The sequence below is a fragment of the Kwoniella dendrophila genome, chromosome 1, assembly GCF_036810415.1.
Source record: "Kwoniella dendrophila CBS 6074 chromosome 1, complete sequence".
NCBI classification, from domain to species: Eukaryota; Fungi; Basidiomycota; class Tremellomycetes; order Tremellales; family Cryptococcaceae; genus Kwoniella; species Kwoniella dendrophila.
Window position 1 is genome coordinate 1,586,684 of NC_089476.1, and position 13,033 is coordinate 1,599,716.

The 13,033-nt window shown below is 37.6% G+C and overlaps 5 protein-coding genes across 5 annotated transcripts; 2 read left to right on the forward strand and 3 right to left on the reverse strand.

Annotated features, from left to right (window-relative positions):
- Nucleotides 1-140: 140 nt before the first annotated feature.
- Nucleotides 141-2,352, forward strand: L201_000573 (uncharacterized protein; the record flags this gene model as incomplete). Its single annotated transcript, XM_066216373.1, has 8 exons — nt 141-581; nt 654-725; nt 794-1,540; nt 1,613-1,675; nt 1,744-1,766; nt 1,838-1,849; nt 1,914-1,985; nt 2,055-2,352. 8 exons carry the CDS (start codon nt 141-143, stop codon nt 2,350-2,352), a joined length of 1,728 nt encoding a protein of 575 aa, XP_066072470.1.
- Nucleotides 2,353-3,338: 986 nt separating this feature from the next.
- L201_000574 (uncharacterized protein) lies at nt 3,339-5,740 on the reverse strand (the record flags this gene model as incomplete). Its single annotated transcript, XM_066216374.1, has 4 exons — nt 3,339-3,838; nt 3,908-3,965; nt 4,144-5,652; nt 5,711-5,740. The coding sequence occupies 4 exons, from the start codon at nt 5,738-5,740 to the stop codon at nt 3,339-3,341; spliced, it is 2,097 nt and encodes a 698-aa protein (XP_066072471.1).
- A 412-nt stretch (nt 5,741-6,152) lies between these two features.
- Nucleotides 6,153-7,974, reverse strand: L201_000575 (uncharacterized protein; the record flags this gene model as incomplete). Its single annotated transcript, XM_066216375.1, has 11 exons — nt 6,153-6,211; nt 6,274-6,388; nt 6,439-6,518; nt 6,585-6,716; nt 6,814-6,871; nt 6,939-6,964; nt 7,017-7,066; nt 7,142-7,242; nt 7,381-7,526; nt 7,643-7,834; nt 7,902-7,974. 11 exons carry the CDS (start codon nt 7,972-7,974, stop codon nt 6,153-6,155), a joined length of 1,032 nt encoding a protein of 343 aa, XP_066072472.1.
- An 849-nt stretch (nt 7,975-8,823) lies between these two features.
- Nucleotides 8,824-10,604, forward strand: L201_000576 (uncharacterized protein; the record flags this gene model as incomplete). Its single annotated transcript, XM_066216376.1, has 6 exons — nt 8,824-8,982; nt 9,079-9,100; nt 9,192-9,468; nt 9,572-10,343; nt 10,405-10,452; nt 10,530-10,604. 6 exons carry the CDS (start codon nt 8,824-8,826, stop codon nt 10,602-10,604), a joined length of 1,353 nt encoding a protein of 450 aa, XP_066072473.1.
- A 310-nt stretch (nt 10,605-10,914) lies between these two features.
- L201_000577 (uncharacterized protein) lies at nt 10,915-12,976 on the reverse strand (the record flags this gene model as incomplete). Its single annotated transcript, XM_066216377.1, has 2 exons — nt 10,915-12,511; nt 12,582-12,976. 2 exons carry the CDS (start codon nt 12,974-12,976, stop codon nt 10,915-10,917), a joined length of 1,992 nt encoding a protein of 663 aa, XP_066072474.1.
- Between the last annotated feature and the right edge of the window lie 57 nt (nt 12,977-13,033).

Sequence of the window (13,033 nt, forward strand, 5' to 3'; positions counted from 1 at the left end):
GCTATCATACAAACCAACATATAAATTCCACATATTCTCGTGTCATCTTTCATAATTCTAAACAAATGATATCTCATCTTATTTTTACACTTGTATAGCAATTCCACCTACTCACCACGACTTACACACCAATATACATCATGGCTATGAACGACAATATGACCGATTGGTTACAAGACAATCTTGCTTCAATTTCTGAGGTTGATTTAATAGTACCCTCACCGCCTGCACATTCACCTTCTACATCAGAGGAAGGAGTCTTACGGAAATCTGTTCGGATCAAAGCTAAAACTCTTCAGCAAGCTATTGAACAAGAGACAGACAACAACCAAAGAGACGACGAAAATGACGAAAATGACGATTCAGAAGACGATCTGGAACTTTCAGCACTTCAAAGAGGTAGAAAGTCAATTAATAAAAGTGAAAAACCCAAAAGAAGAATCAAAAAGCCTCTTTTAGCCAGACAGGTTGAATGGAATGACATACCCAGCTGGGCTGGAAGAGATGATTGTCCCCTTCTTGAATTACCAGGAGAAATCTTGGATCTGTGTTTCGGGACTAGCATAAGCAATGGATTGACAGTAAGCGTTTACCAGCTACCTTATTCTTTCTACCTAAAGCGAACAACTAATATATGAAATCCTTCCCTTCAGCTAAGGGATTACGTGTCGCTCGCTGGAGTCTGTAGATTCTTCAGGCATCAAATGACGAACACCGTCTTCAGTGTGAGTTGAACATGCTCTTACACAACATACATTGAGCTGACGAGCACATGGATTTCATGTTGTTATAGGAATTATACTACAACTCTGAAGCAGGGAAAAAGAGTGGAATGAATCCTCCTAGAACTAAACATTCAGAAAGCTTATTCACTAGAACTGTTCTGGCAGATTGGAAGTATCCCAAAAAGGAGAAAATCACTTATCCTAAACTCTCATATGGCTATATACCGAGGGGTGAGAGATCCAGCTGGGACGAAGCTGATTATATCGTTTACAAAAAAGAGCAATCGTTCGCAAGATTAAAGTATCGTTTGAGAGTAGAAATTGATAGACGGCATGAAATTGAAAGGAAAACTATCTTGAAAAATATTTTACCTAAAACTGTCTTTGTTGGTACTCAATGTAGAAGTATTATGGGAAGAGTGAGAGGTAGAATGGCTGGCCAGCCACCAGTACAGAAGAAAGAAGATGGTATACCTGAAGAACCCTTCTATTTAGATATAAATGAGAAAGATGGATACAATGATGATAGGGATAAAGATAAAGCGATGAATAATGCAAACTATGCCCCACCTACGGATATCTCGAAATATGCAAAAAGAAGAATAGCTCAAAAGGTTGCCCAGGTAAAAAGCACAACTATTGGCGGTATATGGGAAACGCCTGAAACGGATCCCGAAGATAATGAGGAAGAGGACGAGGAAGAAGAAGGGGATGACAAGGACAAGAGTAAAGGCAAGAACGATATTACCTATTGGCCTAGTGTTTACAGGGAGAAAGCTGTAGAGGCAATTCATTCCACTCATATCGGTAAATCCGTAAGTTGAATTTTCTTCTTAGTAAATATGATTGACATCTCAGTTCTAATCCTTTTTTTCAACGCAAAATAGGAGGCTATAAAAGAATTCCGTATCACGGAAGCAGAATTTTTATGCTTAAAACATATCTTGGTAGTCAGTTTACTATCCTTGATGTCCTGACAACTGCCTTGTACTAATGATCATCGTCTCATCTTTCTTAGGCAAATCCTATGAACAGAAGAGCGTACGTCCTGCTTCTCTTTGATCTTCTCAGATATTGCACAGACTGACTTACAGCTCGACGCTATCAAACAGACCTCAGCAAATGTAAGTGCTTCATTCCATTGGGTCTCGGTTGAGGTTGATAAAATGGATTGCGATTTGAAAACAGATTTTGGCGGGCCGCCGTCGAAGCTCTGGCTTATCGTTCGCATGGCGGACCATTCGGTCATCAACAACATATGTGAGCCGAACCATGCACAAGAAATTCAATATGGAGAATAATACTAAACTAATGAATCCAAAATCTTAGTCAACGATCAGAAACAATAATTGAAAAGGGAAGAAATACACGTCAAAGGAATATCGAAAAAGCCAAAGAAGAAGGAACCTTTTCAGGAAAGAAAAGAAAACATCGTTTATTACCTTCAGAATGGAAAGAACAGGAGAGTAAACGTGCTAGAACATCCGTCTCGGAAGATCAAGTGAACAACGGACAAAATGAGGAAGAAGGAGTTAAGGATGGAGATGTAGATATGAAAAAAGAAGGAAAAGACAACCATCAATATTGTGAAGAAGGTTGCGACTGTCAAAAGAAGATGTTCAAGTAGATTGGTTTAACATTATTCGTCGAATCGTCTCCAACCCCTGTGATGCTCTTGTTCTTTGTGTAGGTCATAACCTGTATCTAATTCTCTTGAAATATTGGTTTGGCGCGGTATTTTGATTGATAATTTGGTATAACAATATCATTTAATTCTCTGCTAGATTAGTAACTCCATTTTTATTGTAGATCAGGCTCTCTTCCATGTGTTTTATTTTGATGACTATATTTGTGGATGGTGATCACCTTTATGCACCCGAATATCATGCATGTGTTTTCGAATTTTATCTGCATGTCAAGGGAGTCTTCTGCTGCCTGGACTAGCTTAAGTCAGCGGTATCTAGGCGAGACTCGGGGGTATTCAGTTGAGATGGGGGACGGGAAGGGGGAAAATGGGAGGTGAGGGAAAGGAGGGGAAATGAGGATGGAAAGAAGGGCAGAGAAGGAAGAAGGGGTTTTTTGAGAGGATAAGGGGTTGGTGAGCGAAGGGAAGAAGGGGCAGGGGTTGGGTTTTCAGCATCCAATTCATTTCTCCTCACCAAAGGCTAGGCTGAGCTATGGTGAGGCGATTTATTGATTGCTATCAAGGCCAGTATTCGTTATTATTCCTATCTCCGGAGCAGCGTATTGAGTTTGAGGTGCTCATCTTGTTGCATTGTAATCTCTGCAACCATTTCAAGATTGTGCGAATGACAACACCAAGCGCTTTTTTTCAGTTAGGGGATGTGATCGAGATAAGCATGAAATGACATCGTGTTGAGTATACTACAACGAACATTTGATCATAGTGTGTATTTTACAATATATATATAATGGACGAATCTAATTTCGAAAATAACAACAACAATCAATAATAAGATATAATAAGGAAAAAATCAATCAATTTCTATCGGATTTTCATTCGGACGAAGATAATTTTTTTTGTTTTTCTTTTTTCATCTGATACTGCCTATTTTCTATCATGATGTATACCATTCAGCTTGAAATGAACTCTTATATCACCCCTTCAACTTCTTCTCTTGAAGTTTCACCACCAGCATAATCATCATTTCCTTCATTTTCTTGAATATATGAAGATGAAGCCATTGAATCTATACTTATATCTCCTATCTGTTCTGAATTTTCATCTTGTCTCCTTTCATTCTTTTCAATTTCCATCCAATCTAAAACTCTTCCATGTCCAGGAGCTTTAATATCTTCTTTAGAAGTTTTTTCAATTGATTCTTGACCTAATTTTTTCATATTTATAACTAATTCAGCTAATTTATCCCATCTAGCTTCAATTTGTGGATCAATCATTTCTTCATCAAAATATCCTATTTCTTCTTGATTATGCATATCACCTTCTTCGAAAGGTGAATCAATCGAGGGTGACATCAATGACATTGAAGATAATCCAAATGATGCCATAGGTAATCCTACTCCTCCACCTAAGGATTCTCTCAACATCCTACGTAGTTTGAGTATTTCAGTACGTTGTTTGGATTTTGTAGCTATAAAAGTGTATTTGAGTAAGTCAGCTAGAATTCTATATTGTATGACATTAAATACGATTAGCTCACCCTCAAGAGTCTTGTTGATAGCTAACAGACTTGCGTTTGAGATCTCTAGATCGGCAATCTATGATGGAACGATGTCAGCTTATACCAGAAACAACGTAGACCGAAGAGTGATATGCGCGGGTGATATCAGACGTAAGCTATGAGAGAAGGGAGAGATGTTGTTGCTTTCGTCGGTCTAAGCAGCGTGAAGAAAGGCTATATTGGAAACTGGAAAGGGCCGCAAACCCTTCACTCACCTTACGATTGATTTTAGCCTGCTGAGCATCTTCTTCAAGAACAACATCAACATCTTGACCATCATTCAGTTTCGATGATTCTCCATGATCTTCAACAGCAGTAATACCGCTCAATCTATCTCTATTACCTTCATTATCCTGTTGTTCTTTCAGTTGTGGTAATTGACCATCACTTAAACCACTACTTGTTCCACTGTATTTCCTTATACTAGTGGACGTACCATAACCTTGACTTGAATTGGTTCTTGACCAATCTTCAGAAGACCTAGCAGGTGTCAAAGAAGGTAAAGCTACAGTTTTCAATTCAGGACTAATAGGTAGTGGTGGTAATGAAGGTGGATACCCATTTGGGTTATAATATGGTAATTTGGTTTTACTTTTCGTATGATTATGATGAGTATGACTAAATGTGTTATTCTTATGCAATTTGTTTAGACCATCATCGACGTAGTTTTGATGATGATGACTTAATGTTGGTGTTGATGGCGGTATAGGCGATGTGGGTGCTGAAGCTGTGGGATGTTGGAATATATATGCTAAAGCATGCTGAGCTGATGATAATGCATGAGGTAAGATAACAGGTGAACGTCTTGAAGGTGATGATCTATTTGAAGATATACCATTCCCATCTTCATATTCATCTTCATTATTATAACCATTTGGGATTCTTTCCGGAGATGAATTCACATCACGCCATGTTGATTGTAATATTCTTAAACCACCATCATCCATACCTAATCCATTTATACTAAAAGAGTCTTCTTGATTGACATCAGATGCAGTTGGTGTGGAGATTACGTGTGGTATTGGTGAGCTGGATGGAATACCATTTATAGGTGGAGTTTGTATACTAGGTGAAGGCAATGATGACTCAACACTGTTAAGGGGTCTAGATAAAGGTTGGGACTGTGGTTGATTTTGATTATGAGAATGTATAGGTGTTGAAGGTGTTATCGATGATGATGCACCAGATTGTCTGACTCTAGCTGTCGTCGGTAATGTTTGGGAAGTACCACTTGCACTACTTCTTGAAGATATCGTCCTCTTTCTAATATCATCCTCACTTGATGTGTTACTACGTCTAATATCAGGTGTGCGTAATGTACTACTTGAGGAGCTCGGTCCATCAACAACTGATCTAGCAGCTCTCACTTTCGCTATAGGAGTCGGTTTAGCATCCTTCGGTGTAAGCCCTACGGTCGAACGTGGAGGTAAGGTAGATGTAATGGGAGTACGAGGGGCCCTAGTCGTGATTCTCGCATGAGGTGTTGATGTCGAAGAAGACAACCCGGGGGTGTTTAATCCAGGTGCAGGTGATCTAGCTCTTGATGTAGGGGTCGAACGGATGCATAAAGCTGATGGAGTTGAGCGTATTGAAGGTCTTTCGGAAGATGAAGGTGATGATGTGGAGGAAGGAGTCACATGAGCTCTGACTCTAGCAGGAACAGATGTGCTAGGTGTTGAAGGTGAAGGTGAAGGTGAAGGAGCAAGTGATATTTGTGATGTTACCTGATTAATAACCATCACTATTCTTGCTCGCATCACTTATTTCAGGTCAAAGGCTTACCTTACGACGGGGTTTGATTGGCTCAGTCATGATTGTTGAACGCACATTGAGGGCAAGCTAAGCAGTAGTGAATTTGCTCTTCTGTTGAACGTAAGTGAAAAGTAAGGAATGTCTAGTATGTATAATTAGAACCAAAAAAAGCTGAAATTGCAAGCAAAATGCAATACGAGTATATTGCGAACAAACGTCACAAACAAATCAATCCCCTTTTAACTCCCGGCCAGGCACACATATGAAGATCCAAATCCTAATCAGTCATTACAAATTCATTACGATCCCATTATTATAATCCATTAAGAATCGCTTAATTGGCATCTCCTTTGCCGTTATAAATCTATCGTAATGACGTTGAGGTTGAGATTATACCGATAAGGAATGCAAAGGTAAAACGATGCAATACAACAGTAGGCAGACCATGGGGATGAGAGGATAAATACCATTATTATATTCTAGCACCATTATCATAGGATTCTAAGAACCATTCTACAGATTCCTCCAATGCTGTAGTTCAGGATGAATCAGTATGCGTGGATGGGTAGAAAACATGAAGTTATCGAGCTTACCAGTTTTGAAAGGTGTAAATTCGAAATGCTTTGTACCACTTTCTTTCATTAATTTCGTTAATTTGGAATTACTTGCTGGTTTACGATATTGACCATCTGCTTTCGATGTGTCATACTGTGAGAATCATCAGGTGACTGAAATCTAGTTTCTAGCGAATTACTTACTTCGACAGGTCCTCTGAAGTTCATAGCTTCTATAATTGCATTCGCAACTTCTTTGATGGGAACCTCATCCTCTTCAGCAACTAACACCGGGTAACTCATCAGTAATATGTTTTATTCGGTTCAAATCGAGAAGAGAGCCTACTTACCGCTCAATATAATAGGATCTATCTCCTTATATTCCCTCAATACCCATATAAACAATTTTGCTAGATCCCTAGAATAGATGAATTGACGAAGAGGTTTTCCGGAACCGAATACCACGAACGGAGTCTGATTTTCTATGGGAAAAGCAACAGGTTAGATGATCAGAGTTTGAAGATATTTAGGTTACTTGGCTCACCGATTACATGAAATATGAGAGAGATTCTAACTTACTTTTGGCCAAATAACATTTGTGTATTAATCCTGGTATTACATGTGCACTTTGCAGGTTCTGTTGATAGCATTAACCTATCAGCTATACTACTCCGATCTAATCAGATACGTCTCAGGTTACATACGTAGTTATCTCCTGGTCCAAATACGTCTAGTAGGACAAATCAGTAAAACCAGGCTGTTAAGTAATGCATTGAGCTTACTAGTCGGTATCACACTCGTAAATTGGTCTCCGAATTGATCGTGGTATGCACTATGATGAACAGACAATCCGATCAGAAGATTACCATATGTAAAGCTAGGTCAATAATGGAAAGTACCAACTTACTGATTCTGTATATCTATCAACCGCTTGGCATGGGAATAGCCAAAATTGGATGAATGTGGTTGACCAAGATGTATTTTTTCTTCTGTCAATGGGTAAGTCACCTATAGAAAAAAAACAATAGACAGATCAACGGCTAATCCTATGAGGACGCTTATAGTCTCACCCTTATGATCGAGATATGTTATGTATTCAGGGGTCATTGAGAAGAAAAGGCATTGCGAATAGAAGAAACGACTCACCTGATCAGGAAACACACAAGTAGATAAACAAGAAACGACCTTTTTCACTCTAATTTCATGTGATACTTGTAGCACACTATCATTCATGAGTAAGTTGTCTCTAAGGAACGTCTGTTGAGAAGACATATTGGCGAATAATCCTCCAACTACAAATCAAACACAAAGATCAACATTTGAATTTGATATTTCACATCCGCTATACTGTACCAGAAAGCTTGCTCACAAGTTAAAAGAAATACTGAACATCATGATAGTCACTTACCTCTAGCAGCAAGATGTATAACTTCTTTAGGTCTATATTTATTAAACACTTTTCTGGTTTGTTGTATATCCCTTAAATCGCATTCTGAACTTGATAAGAAGATCCATTCTTCTCCTTTTCTCTTTCCATAAGTACTATCTGCAGTTTCATGTTCTACTACATATCTCAATGCTGACCCCACTAAGCCTGAGCCTGATACCATACAAGTCTATAATATTAGCTTATGAGATAGCGTTATACAACAATAGTAATTGCTTACCTCCAGTAACCAGAATGACATTGCTTTGAGTCGCTGATACAGGTGTAGGAGGTGGTGAACCGATGGTGCTCATTCTACCAGCTGAATCCCGTTCTTGTCTATAAGGTTTATATACACATTTGACTGGCAAGCTTGTGGCTTGTCCTATCAGCGTAATTGAATAGATGACATTCTCAGATAGAATAGCTCTTGAATGTTTCGCATCTCTCCCGGACGAAGTGGAGGGGATAGACTTCCGGCGGTTTTTTAAGAAAGTTGGCTTACATCACCAGCTTCAGGCACGATCAGGTAGTAAAAAGGTAAATTAAATCATCCGAAAAGGTGGTGGCAATCCTCGGATATGACAAAGGTAATCTGCTCTTAGTTTTGTCTTGTAACGCAAGTTGAAGTAAAAAAGAGCATGTTGTAGTATCCAGACTATAGCCTAAGCTCCTTATGTGAGCTCTTGCTGAGCAGTCTTTCGAAAAGTTTCTTATGATACTTACGCACAGGTCAGCATGTCCGTGCAGGCCATACAACCGATGTTATGGCGACACAACTCAATCTACTGCATGAAGCGAGGGGACAACGCTGAATATCCTCTATCTCTTTATCTTCAACATCCTTTGATATCAACTTTGCCACTTCAGCATCAGCTGTACTATATCTTGAATTGTAGCGAATCATGACATCTAGCAACTCCAGCGAAATTTCTTGTTCATTCTCATCCACCTCTTCACTCTCTTCAGAGACTTCCCCTAACAAACCATCTCCTGATCATGACAGTATGGAATGTTCTCCCTACAAGCAATATTACCCTCTTCCTCTACCGCGATTGAATATCCCTTCGGACACAATACACCTATCTAACATTAATCCACTTCAACTCTCATTGATGAGATTGTGGCAATCTTCGGAACCTTCTCAGAAAAGAAAAGAAGATATGGAATCATTACGTATCCTACTGACTACTTCAATCAATGAAAAAGTCTATCCTTATCCCATGGAAGACGGTCGAAATAGATTCGAAGTTGAAATTGTCGGAAGTTCAAGTTGGGGCGGTGAAATTGGTTCGTCGACTGATATCGATTTGGTCATTGTGGTAAGTCATATACCTTCTTGGGAAGACTAAACATCTGTCTTGGAAAGAAAGGTAAACTGAACAGAAGTTATTATTTACGTTTCTCCCTAAATTCAGGATCGTATGTTACCTAAAGGATGTAAGTCTCACTTACCAAAAGCTGTAATAGTACTATGGTTGTCCAGTCCGATTAGCTTATTTCTGTGTTGTATTCTGACTTACCTACTTAGATGAACCTTCATTATGGCTTCAACCACCTGGTACTATCCCAAATATATCAGTCACAAAAGCTAGATTATCAAGATACTTAAATAAGTCTGACTGCCATTCAAGTACTAATGATATTGACCTACCTGGTTGTTACTACTTGAAAGAACTTTCAGATTTAATAGACAATTTAGGTATGACTCATATAATCAGATCACCTCAAGCATTACCTTTGCTCAAGTTTGTAGATCCAAAAAGAAAATTAGGTTGTGATCTACAATGTAATAATTTATCAGGATTGTAAGCCATTTCATTTCAATCCATTCGCTTCATGAAGCGAATCAGCAGCATTGAACATATAGTTTCAATTGGCTAACCATAATACTCCCTCAAATGTATTCAGGTATAATTGTTCATTGATCTTACATTATTGTCAGATCTCGCCTTTCGTCTTACGACCGCTGATCTGTTTTGTAAAAAATTGGTATAAGGTGAAGTCAGGTAAAGATCCAAAAACAAGTAATAGAATCAATCCATTTAAATTGTCTTCATACTGTTTGAGTTTAATTTGTATTTCATACTTGCAACATATTGGTCATTTACCTAATTTACAAAAAAATATTAACGTTAAAGAGTATAGCACAGAAGAAGATTGGTTAAATGATGATGAATTAGTTTGGTCAGAATGGGGTAAACTTCAAGGCACAAGTTCACATACTTTTTTTACTAAATCTGTTCCTCATGATTGGAAAGCTTCAGATCCTACTCTAACAGTTGATCAAGCTGTAAGAGGGTTTTTCCGATTTTTTAGTCAGAATCCACCTCAAACATATTTTTCTTCAATAGATCCTTCAGAAAACGTAGATCAATTTGTGCCTCTATATCAAATCATATCGCCTTTGGATGGAGGGATAACCTCACGATCAGCTCCTTACAAATCTCCTACTTTGGTCAAAATGAATGAATCAATAATAGGAGATAAAGATCAACAGATCAGATATTATTTGGTTTATAAAGGATATTCAACAGATCAAATAAAGTTAATAATGAATGAATGGAAAATCCAAAAAGCTAAAAAACTTCGAATGGAAATGGGTAAAGGTAATTTGGGCTTACAGCCACCAGAATGGGAAAAGAATAGACTGGTGGTTCAAGATCCTTTTATATGGACAAAGGTTCGTTGATATACATACCCCCTGTGTTTATGAAAACAGCTGATCTTGATTTGATATACAGAATCAAGCGGCCTCAATGGATGATCAAGCTTTTGATACGTTCTTCGAAGTAAGTCACCAATTTGTTGTCTTCCTCATAATTTCAGTACAGTTGAACCATGCTGATGTTCCGTGATCGATCATTAGTGTGTGACCCAAACAGATAAAAATTTGGCGAGTCTGGGCTCAGAAGCGACTGTAGAACATTTGTTAGAGACATAGGCAATATCGATTTCGTGTGTTGTGGTGAAACGTATAGGCATATTGGCCGAGGAGATGATCTTGTGGAAGATTGACACGAAAAGTATACATTCAGATAGCGATATTTATGTACCATAAGTCGCGTAGAAATGTAACGAGTACCACATCAGAATACAATTTATCGATTGCCTCTACTCCGATTGTACAATCTACATACTGTTTCACCTTCCGGCTCCTCTTCCTTGTCTCTCTCACTTATGTCCTTTCCTTCCACAATGTAACCCTTCCTTTCCATTGTGCCACTACTTTGGCCCCGGATAGATACTAATCTTCATGCACTATTCGCCACACTTGTGTTTTCTTGCCCGCCTTCAGATTCAATAACACTGTTTTCACCTGCCAAGCTATTATTGTAACCTAAATCACTTAGTCCCTCTAATCGTATAGAATCTTTACTTATCTGACTAGCTCGATCTGAAACATTATCGTTATTGGAATTATTTATACTAAGTCGATCAGAGTTATTATCGTTATTACTAATACTAAGTTGATCTTGTTCATATTTTTGAGCATTTATAGCATCTTCAGTAGAATCAAATTGACCTTGCCAGAATGAATCAGGTAAATCACCAAATTCATCATATACATCTTCATATTCGTTATCTTCTTGATTCTGATCATCCTCCTCTTCTAGCAACTTGAAGTCAAACCTATTATTTCCCAAATTCTGATAATCTCCATTTAGAATTTGTTCTTCTTCCTGTCGAAGTTTTTCTTCTTTAATCTTTCTTTTCATGACTAATTCTGTTATATCAGATTTTTTATATGTATTCTCTAATGTATGTATACCAGATTCAGTTATAACGTAATCTACTGTACTTGAAGGTGAAAAAGGTGAAAATACTATATTCAATCTTCTTATTAAAGTAGGTTTGATATCTTCTTCATCTTCCTTCATTTTCTTGGCATGGATTTCCATAGCATTTAATTTACGTTTACCTTGACTTTTATCATATTCAATCTCTTCAATTGTCTTTTTTTCTTCCTCTTCAAGTTTTATTCTCTTGTGTGAAGTTAAATCAATTTGATGTAATCTTCTTCTTCTGGCTGTTCTACTTAACATGATTCTAACATTTATTGAATTTGCCCAAACTATACCTAAACTAGCTTCTTTTTTTAATTGTTCATTTTCACCTGAGAACCATCTTGATTGTGATTTATACAACATTGGTACATCTTCTTCAATTCCTAATTCATCTTTGATTGGTGATCCAGTAAAAGCTTGAGTTTGTGTGAATGATGAAGTGGGTTGAGAATATGTTGTTGGTTGAGTAGGGTTGAATGATGAAAATGTATTATTATTGTTGTTGTTATTGAAGGAAAAAACATCGGCAACTTGATTAATAATTAGAATTGTTAAATCATATTTAAATGCTAAAGATTTCAATAAATCTGATATTATACATAGATGTTTTGATCTTTCAGTTAACGAATTTACATTTGGTAAACTTGGTTTTTCATTATCTGATCCACTACCACGAAATAATGCTGTTATAGAATCTAAAATTATCAATCTAATTGGTAAGATGGGACCATCATCTTGTGACTGTTGTTGAGATATAGCCAACTTGGATTCTAAAATAGCAGGTATAGCATAATTTAATGCATGTTCTAAAGCATCCACATCTCCTACTCTGTTGGTCAAGATGTTATCTAATAAATCTCGTACTCTTCCTTCTTTCTTTCTAGTGTATGGATTTAAATCCGGCTCATGAATGCTCAGTAAGTGATTACCCAGTTGTATCAGTCGGTCGGTTGATAATTCTCTTTCCGATGTCAAAATTAGTGAACCTCCAGGTGAAGAGGTTAAAGAAGGTAGCTGAAATGTTAAAGCTAGATGAAGTGCTAAATGTGATTTTCCAGCGGCACTGTTATGCGGCCTAAGTATCAGCATACTACACTATTACATACGAGCAGGATAAACGGGCTAGTACTCACCTCTCTCCGCTAATTTCATATAGCAGACCTCTTCTCAAACCACCTCCCAAAGCTTGATCTAAATCAACATCTCCAGTTGATACCCATTTCTCTTTACCTTTTCCTTTTCTTGTTGAATAGCTAGAGTTGATCTCTTCGCTTACATGCGATCTTGATGGTCCAGCCACATTTTGTTCTTGATCGTAAATTTCACTTAATCTTTTAGTTGATGGTGTAATAGATTGACTAACTTGTCTGACGTATGATTGTGCTATAGGTATTTTAACTTTTAACAAATCTGCTAATCTAGGTAAAGGTGTTAATAAGATTGATGTAGTTGATAATGATGCTATTGAAGTTGATTCATTTGAAGTGATATGTGATTCAGAGTAATTCGAATATAAATATGGATCCATCGTATTTGATTACCGATATTAGAGGCGCAGTGATTGATGGGTTGGAATGAATGCAAT